Source organism: Triticum aestivum, chromosome 2D, assembly GCF_018294505.1.
Source record: "Triticum aestivum cultivar Chinese Spring chromosome 2D, IWGSC CS RefSeq v2.1, whole genome shotgun sequence".
Taxonomy (NCBI): domain Eukaryota; kingdom Viridiplantae; phylum Streptophyta; class Magnoliopsida; order Poales; family Poaceae; genus Triticum; species Triticum aestivum.
The window spans coordinates 18,092,530-18,101,760 of NC_057799.1; the positions used below are offsets into that span (position 1 = coordinate 18,092,530).

At 35.9% G+C, this 9,231-nt stretch overlaps 2 protein-coding genes across 2 annotated transcripts; both read right to left on the reverse strand.

Moving 5' to 3' along the window:
* Window positions 1-334: 334 nt before the first annotated feature.
* Window positions 335-1,283, reverse strand: LOC123048350 (defensin Tk-AMP-D1.1-like). The gene is made up of 2 exons (XM_044471470.1): window positions 984-1,283; window positions 335-837 (listed from the first exon to the last, which is right to left on the reverse strand). Exons 1-2 carry the CDS (start codon window positions 1,045-1,047, stop codon window positions 674-676), a joined length of 228 nt encoding a protein of 75 aa, XP_044327405.1. The 5' UTR covers window positions 1,048-1,283; the 3' UTR covers window positions 335-673.
* Window positions 1,284-1,715: 432 nt separating this feature from the next.
* Window positions 1,716-3,855, reverse strand: LOC123048351 (uncharacterized). Its single transcript, XM_044471471.1, has 2 exons — window positions 3,750-3,855; window positions 1,716-2,314 (listed from the first exon to the last, which is right to left on the reverse strand). Exons 1-2 carry the CDS (start codon window positions 3,760-3,762, stop codon window positions 1,989-1,991), a joined length of 339 nt encoding a protein of 112 aa, XP_044327406.1. The 5' UTR covers window positions 3,763-3,855; the 3' UTR covers window positions 1,716-1,988.
* Window positions 3,856-9,231: the final 5,376 nt, after the last annotated feature.

Genomic DNA, 9,231 nt, shown 5'->3' on the forward strand with positions numbered 1-9,231 from the left:
CGGCTGACGTGTGTTAGACTTATGGGCTGATGTTGGGCTTCCAACACACCTCCATGTGGAGGGACTTAACCCAACACTATTCACATCCTGTTTCATTCGTAGACCTGTCCAGCTATTCTTGGGCTAAATCTTCTCAATTAGTGGCTTGACTAGTTGGACATTTGTACCCGAAATCTGGTTCCGCTAAAAAAATCAAAACTCTGATAGTTCAGCTACAGTGAAATCTATCTAAAAAAACTTCTATATATAAAGAAACGGATTTGCTAATTCTCATCTAGACGAGAATTAACAATGTCCATCTAACTTGTACCCCATTTGATTAATCAAAGAAAAAGGAAAGGAAAAAATCTTCACGAATCTTTATGTAAAATCAAATGGCATAGGAGTTAGATGGTACTTAGTTATGTCTCATCTAGATAAGAGCTAGGCACACCCAGAAAGAAGAGAAACATACGGAAAAAAAGGAGATACATGTGATCCCATGAACACTCTCATGGGCCACACATTTTCTTTTCTTTAAAGAAACAAAACATTTTCCTTCATTCGAACCCAAGGATAACATCGCGGTGAACCTGGAACTTTATCAAACATACGAACAAAGGTAATTCAAACCATGCAAAGAATAAGTTCATAATTGTCGCCGTCCAACCACCTAAATATATCATGATATCGTCTAGCACTCCTTCGTGCACATGCACCTCCTCTTCAAGCCGGAGCACTTGCCACCGGTGAACCCCTCCGCAACGCACACACCGGCGCAGTTTTCGGACACGAAGCACAGCCCGTTGAACCGCTCGCTCTCTGTCTCACACTCTCGTGCCTGCGCTGGCGCCACCTCTGAAGACAAACATGAATAAGCGCACATGGTTAGTTTTTTGAACACCAATCAACAATAATAAACCAACCCAAGAATTGGAGGACACTAATATCATATGCATGTTTACATTGTTTTGTTCTCGCAACAGGAGCGAAATGGTACTTACCGGTGGCGACGACGAGCAGGAGGAGGATGGCAACGGCCGGGAAAAGCTTGTGTGATGACTCCATTCTTCCTTATTTGTATCTGCCAAAACGCGCCCTGTAAAATGTACACTTATCTGGGATTGTAAAACTCTGAATGACAAGTTAGGATCGATGCTTGTGCATGCTTATATACGCGCGCAGCCGCAATCACATATACATGGTGATGCATAATTCAGCACCACAGGAACATCTCGGATCAATATATGGAACATACTAATAACAGGCTTGTATGTGCACGACCAGACAACGCTGATGACATGCAAGCAAATGCATAATTCAGCACGACATGAGCATCTCACACCTATATGTGCAACTACCTAATAATAGCTGTGCACCAGGAGCAGCCACGACCCCCTGCTGTCACCACATGTTCTCATCATGAAACTACAATTTTTAGGCTAACAGACTACTAATAATGGGCCTGATTGCTAGGTTGAATTTTTTTTGTGGGCATCTAATTTGTGGTTGGTCGTGCAGGGGAGGGCCATGGTCAGTTTGTGTACCCCACTCTCCTTCGTCTTGGAAAATATGTAACATTTCTGTACTATACGTGTACAGATAATAGAGACCAACTTTAACCTTAAAATTCAGATATTACTGATAAAAACAAGCTTGAGACACTATATAGATTATTCTACTAGTACTGGAAAGTAGTTCTACTTATAGAACGACATGGAATCGCATGGAAGATATAATTATAAATAGTGGGCATTACCATGGACCGTGGGCATGTTTATTCTGCAGTGTATAGTACAATACCATGTACAATAATTAGTACAGCAATAAGTAGCTTGATACTCCAAACATACCATCCAAGTCTTAGAATATATCAGTTCCATATTATATTACACACACATATATAACAGAGAACCCACATCTTAGTGTAGAAATTGCCAACTTGATAATTTGTTCATCCATGGATATATATCAGATTGGTGCCCATGGTCGTTTGTCTTAGTTCATCATTATGGTTTCTTGACCTGGTGGGTGTGGATGATGATACCACGGAACTGATCCCATGAGACGTCACGGTGGGACTCCGTGGCAGCAGTAGTTTTAGCATTTGATATTTCAGCATTATTGCTTGCACCTCCTGCATCGGTTGCGCCGGAAACCTGCCCGCCAAGCGATGGATCCACTGCAGTAAAGGATACTTTCTGCTGTGCTTTCAGCTCTTTGCGAGAGAATGCCACTTGGTTCTGGTATGCACCACCCTCCAGGACATTGTAGGAGAACATAATTACAAAGACAAGTAGTAGGAGAACGGTATGTCTCTTCACCATTTTCTTCGCTGAATGAATTGACACAAATTTTATATGAATATAATATATGTACATGTAACGAAGCTAGAATTCAATGAGAATTTTAAATTTTGTAAGTGATACTAGGTATGCTACAATACTAGATAGGGTAGAAGGAGAAAATAAAAGGATTTTTAAACCTTCATGATCAGATTATACGTGTGCACATAGTGGTGTAAGAGATTACATATACAACAAATAGATTAACAGGAGTGCAGGCGGATGAACTGCTTAGTTGTTGTGAAATAATTCTCAATTTGGATAACTGATACAACATAGATGTTTATTAGAGTAATCCGAGGCACATAGTCGATCTACTGAGAACCAAGCAAATACACCAAGATTTGTTAATGAGGATCACCGAGCTCGGCTACCCTCCTGCTGGGGCATGACTTCGGGCGCTCCTCCCCGTGACACCGCTAAAATATTGCAAACTGACCACCCGGGCGCTGACACATGCTGTCAACTCCCCCTATGCGCATGTGCTATTATATTGGCATATGTTACATTGTGTGTCTACCCTCACATTTTATAAGAGGTCTAGGATACAAGTGTGCTATTTGAACAAGACTCCATGCCCTGCCTACATATAGTACAACTCCATCACCAACTGTAACATATCTTGTACAAAATATTTGGGACAATTCTAATAAGATTTTCAAAATTACTTTTTAATATATTTTGTTCTGATCTAGCACCTAGCAGAGAAAACTTAGACATATTTTCTAGGGCAGTAACAAGTGAAAACGATCTCACAAAGGATCCGATAAGATCTAACAAAAGAAATTTGGGGCATGTTGGTTGGCAATGGATCGCACACGACAAATTGTTGTGGTACATATTACTCCAAAACGGTAGTTCAAGCATTTTTAACCTGTGACAACTATTTGACATAAGGTGCTAGTGGAAATACTGTGAATAAATGCTATTTATTCAAAATCCCATGTGGTGACATACAATTAAGTACTCCCCCGTTCACAAATATAAGATGTTTTTGATATTTCTATATGGACTATATACAAACTGAAATGCAAACACATTAATACGTGTCCATTTACATCCGATCCAGAAAAAAAGTTATAACATCTTATGTTTTTTAAAGGAGGGAGTCAAATACATTGTCAGTTTCAAACATATTACCCTGCCATTGATTTACAAGTTGTTGATGCACACAATTTTATGCAAAGTTGTAAATACTTCTCTAAGAGTTTTGGTGTGCACACATGCATGTATTACTTTGTTTCTAACCGGCAACATAATTATGTTTGGCTCACTGAATGGTTTTGATAATCAGAAGAATCTATATATTTGTAAATAGAATGTCTCATATCCTAACATACTGATAATGAATTACAAGGGATTGGACACCACTTTATAGAGAACATGCATTTATATGGAATATTGGAAAATAGCATACAAACTTACATGTTTCAAGCATCTCCCTGATGGCAAGTATGTAATGCTCAAAACAACTAACGTACCTATATATAGGGGAAAGACTCAATGATATAACTTAAAAATAAACATAAACATCTCTCATATTCGATAGTTGATGTCGAGCATGCGCAACTTTTACATGACTAATAATCATAAACACAAGTTGTGTCATTTCCAACATGTCCGACTGAAGCTGAAGTGGAAACCATAATTTGTGGCCAATATAACAACAAAGTGATATAATGGTGCTCTTACCGAAGAACCACTTTGGTTTGTCGGGGTTATCCCAAGATAGTTTATATTCCTTGTATGGTTTTACATTTCCCCGCACACATCTATATTTGAAAAGTAAATTGCATTTTAATATAACCCATATATGTTTGGTTAACTAAGTCTATCCAAAGGGATGGGGAAATGATCATCATGTTTTTGGCACACCTATAAGCACCTATTTTGCGACACTCAAAAGGTAAAGGTTTTGTTGTTGTATTGAACAACTTTCAACAAAAAAAGTAGTTTCATTCTATAGCACTAGATATGATAGATATCATGATTTTTCTAACATAGTCCAGGTTCTTGTAATATGTCGTCCTTGGTCATAGATGTTTACACCATTGTACACCATAATCTCTAAATTTAATGTTTTCTACAACCCACAAACCAAAACATAATTTAACACAAACACTAGATTATTTCATATATGGAAATTTCGTACTAGATTATCATTCTAATTACTTGTGCATGCAAATTCAACCTACCAATCTCTGAAAAGAAAATACATAATCTCTCTCTCTCTCTCTCTCTCTCTCTCTCTCTCACTCTCTCTCTCTGTTGCATCCAGTGACAAAGAGTAAATGTTACTCCCTCGTTTTCAGTTTATTAGGCTTGTCTAAATAACATAATTTCAGTCCGTAAGGGCCAATGCAATGGGAATAGGCTCCTTTTTTCTCCCAAAATAGAAGCATAAGATTCTCCGCATCAATTAATTAGGCGTAGGAGAATTGACCAGTTAATTTACGGAGAACCGGGTGAAAACTGATTCCCCTTGCTTTTTTACTCTTCTTGTGGAACCAACAAATGCATCAAGGCGAGAGGGCAATGCATGCCCCACAAGTATGTGGTCCAGCAATTAACTGGGCCCTCCTTGGTTAAATTAATTTTTTATATATGAATAACAAACCGAAAAGGAGGGAGTTTTAATGTATTGAATGTTCACCATATACGTACCCTAAAAAGCTACCCGCTACTGGCTAGCAGATCCGTCTTAGGAAACTTTCATTATGGCAGTCCCAGTGCTCCACCTTGTAATATATCTTAGTTATGACACCTGATTCAAATCCTAATGTGTCACCCTATTTAATGAAGAAAAAATAGAGTTATCGTATCTTAATCAAGATATAGTTCTTAGCACCAAAACAAAGATAACTCCCACACAGAACACATTATATGAGAGCCATTTTAGATACAACAATAATATACAATGCATTGGAGGGGTTATATCTAAGTGCATATCAAATGAATATGATATAGTCTAGGACATAATGCATTGAGAGTGCCCATATATAGTTAGATAAATTGCCATACGCAATTACTACCTCTGTCCGGGTTTATTAGGCCCCATATTGTATTTTGGGTCTAACTTTGACCATGTATTTGAAATATATATATATATATATATATATATATATATATATATATATATATATATATATATATATATATATATATATATATAGGACGGCTGTTTGGGACACCTAGGTGCCCAGGCTCCTTACTTCTCTATCTTCGGATTACTTTAAGATGTGTGCCATTGTGTTGGGTATAGACACTAACGGGTATACCCGTTTGCAGTATTAAAGGCGGAGAGTTATTGCAATTTACTAATTAATTTCAATTAAATGCATGTTAATTAGCGGCCACTTACTCTAATTTGGACGGAGGTATTAATTAGCATGCACACACCAAATACTTGCTTAGAAAACAAGAAACTGCCTAATTTATTCATGCATGTACGTGTGAGACAATAAAAGAATTTTATAGTAATTAATGCATAGAAGGAACTTATTAAAAATTGCCTAATATTTTCTGTACATAGTAGTAGTATTACTAACATGCCTTTTAAACAGATTTAGGTGTGTGTATAATGGATATTGTCATTTTTTGCCTCTGCTATGGGTATAAGAAAAAACTTATTTCTCCTTGTACTCTACCTAGTTGTTTTTAGGGTATATACCAAGAAATTGTGTGAGGATAATATGTATTGGTATCATTCATCAGTATCATCACATTTGATACATCTCTATGGTGGTATGTCGTATAGGTATTCATATTTATATGAACATAGCATATCATCTGTCGAGGTATTTAGTTTACGTATTTGTATCCACTTATAAAATGGTAATGACATTTACGAGTATGTACCAATAAATTTCACGTCGAGGTATTCACACAAAAATCTTGAGATGCACTGTTATTTTAAAAAAACTTAATTATCCACTTACAAATATATCGAACTACGTATGTAGGTTTCTAATACCTAGAATAAATTATAGGGTATATACGTGCATGCAAATTATTTGGAATAAATTATAGGGTATATATATCTGCATGTATCTAATACCTAGAATAAATCATAGGATATATACGTGCATGCAAATTATTTGGAATAAATTGTAGGGTATATAAAAATACCTTCAATGAATCGTAGGGTATGTACATTTGTAGGTATATGTTCCAATATGTAGAATAAATCATGCAGGAATCATCTACAATTAATGATCATGGAGGATACAAGTGCATGCACATAGAAAAGGAAAGCAAATTATTTGGAAGGGTAGTAGTGATTATTTCTAAGCAGGAAATGCATTAGCGGGTTGGACCCGAACAAGGTGCCCAGGCACCTAGGTGCCCCAAACATTTTACCTATATATATATATATATATATATATATATATATATATATATATATATATATATATATATCATATAAAAAGTGTATTGTAGGATTTGTAATTGAAACCGATTTTCTATGGTATAATTTTTGTGACATATAATTTACGCTTTATTAGTTGAATTCATGGTCAAACTTTGGTTAAAAATAAAAGAGGGCCTAATAAACCGGGACAAAGGGAGTAATTACAAACCGTATGGGGCAATGTATTGCATCATATAGTTTAAAAATTAATAAATATATGTGATATATTTCAGAAACCATCTTTATAATTAGTAAATCTAGTTCAATGTATGGAAGAGAAAGGTGTGATAGCTCCCATGTGTCCCTATACCCTCTATGAACAGTAAATTCAAATAAATAAATAAACTGAAACTTTGCAACATCAAATATGCTCAAATGTTTAAGGTGCTTGCAAATTTTCATAATGAAATATCATGTAGAGGAAGGTGTACATATATCAATGCTAAAAGTGCTCAAAACTTTGAGGACTGAAATCTTTTTTCTTGTGTAGAGCTCCTCGAATGTTCTTTTTTCAAGAAAACTTGCGAGCACCTTCAAAGTTTGAGCATATTTGACGTCGAAAAGTTTCATATTCTTTTGATTTTTGTTTTCTATTTTTTTAGTTCATTTTTCATAGAGTGTAAGGACAAGCGGGAGTTGAAAAATAATCTTATATGTGGAATTGTTGATCATCACAGCTGGTTCATGATACGAAGACAATACATTTTTCAAAGCCGTATCTGATGGTGATTAATTATCAGGGAGTGGTTCACTGTACATGTAGTCTAAGATAACTGATTTGTATTAAAATATTACTCGCTCCGATCCAAAATATGTGTCGTAATTTTGAACTAAGGTTAGTTCACCTTACTTCAAAACTGCGACACTTATAATGGATCTGAGGAAGTAGTTTTAAAGGTGGATAAAAATCATTTTCCTTGATACTTCTTTGTTCATCTTGTTGAAGTGCATGTACTACCAGGCTCAGCTCACCTATCATGAGGGTAGGAAACAACACCAACTATGCTTGTCAGCATGTCAAGTTCCCTTTCCTGCCTGGTTTGGACTAAGGTACACACATCTCTAGCTCTATATCAGGATAGCTGGCCACTAATTAATTCCCACCGTAGCTAGAAAAATCATACCCGATGAGACAAAATCATGACTGATTAACCATGAAAATCATATACATTATGGACAGAAAAGGCTTCAACTACTATATATATTAATTTGTCTAATAGTTTTCGAAAGTTGGTTTACTTGTAGAAGGACAAAGAATCGCATGGAACATATAAATAGTTGCCGTTACCATGGACCATGAGCTTGGTTTATTCTCCATTTTAGTACAATACTACCTTGTACAATATTAGTAGAGCAGTAAATAGCTTCACACTCCAACACACAATCCAGATATGGCAAACAGTTACATTACACACATAACAAAGAACTACATCTTAGTGTAGAAATCACCAAGTTGATAATTAATTCATCCATGGATATCTACTTTCTGCCCATGGTCCTCTTTCTTAGTTCATCATTATGGTCTATTATAAGGTGGTGGTTTGTGGTTAATCCCACGAAAATCTTTCACAGAGACATCATGATGGGAATCTGCGGTAGTGGTAGTTTCAACATTTGCTATTTCAGCATTATTGCTCACACCACCTGCATTTGTTGCACCAAGAACCTGCCCGCCAAGCGATGGAATCATCCTGCTAAAGGATGCTTTTTGTTCTGTATTCATCACTTTGCGAGAGAATGCAACTTGGCTCTTTTGTGCAACACCCTCCAAGACACTATATGATAACACAATTGCAAGGGCAAGTAGTAGCACAACAGTGTTTCTCTTCGCCATTTCCCTGCTGGATGAGTTGACACATTTTTGTCAGAATTGTCTGATATGTGCATGCAATTAAGCTAGAAACAAGGTAGTAATTTCATGAATATGAGATATACTAGGTATATGCGACAAGAATATTGACAACAAAAAGTCAAACGAAAAGGTTGAAGATCACGAGCATTTATAGACTTTAAGATGAGATTATATGTATCTATAGAGGTGTAAGATACTACAACTAAGAATTTACTAAGAGTGTAAATGAATGAATTTCTTAGTTGTTGGTTAGTCATGCATTAATTTGGAGATTATATAGATATAATGAAGTGGTTTTCAAAATTATCTCCTGAAAGATTTGTTTCTGCATTCTAGAACTCTAAGGGACTAAAGATCCTATATGATCGAACAATATAAATTTCAAGCATGTTGGTTGGCATTAAATTGTGCAAGTTTCTAGTAGTTTCTCGTTTATTATTCAGAAGCAGTAGATCAAACATTTCGCATACAATGAAAAATATTGAACCTAAGGTGCTAGTGGAGATATTATTAATTGATTCTGTCTATTAAAAGGCCATGTGCTGACACACAATTAAGTAAAACACATGGTCAATTTTCAAAGATATTACTCTGGCCATTGGTCATAGTTATAAGCAAAAGTATCTCTCACAACTACTTATTTT

Coding starts and splice junctions, on each gene's coding strand:
- LOC123048350 (XM_044471470.1), bottom strand. CDS start 1,047: ATGGAGTCATCACACAAGCTTTTCCCGGCCGTTGCCATCCTCCTCCTG. Junction 838..983: donor CCTGCTCGTCGTCGCCACCG/GTAAGTACCATT, acceptor GTTTGTCTTCAG/AGGTGGCGCCAGCGCAGGCA.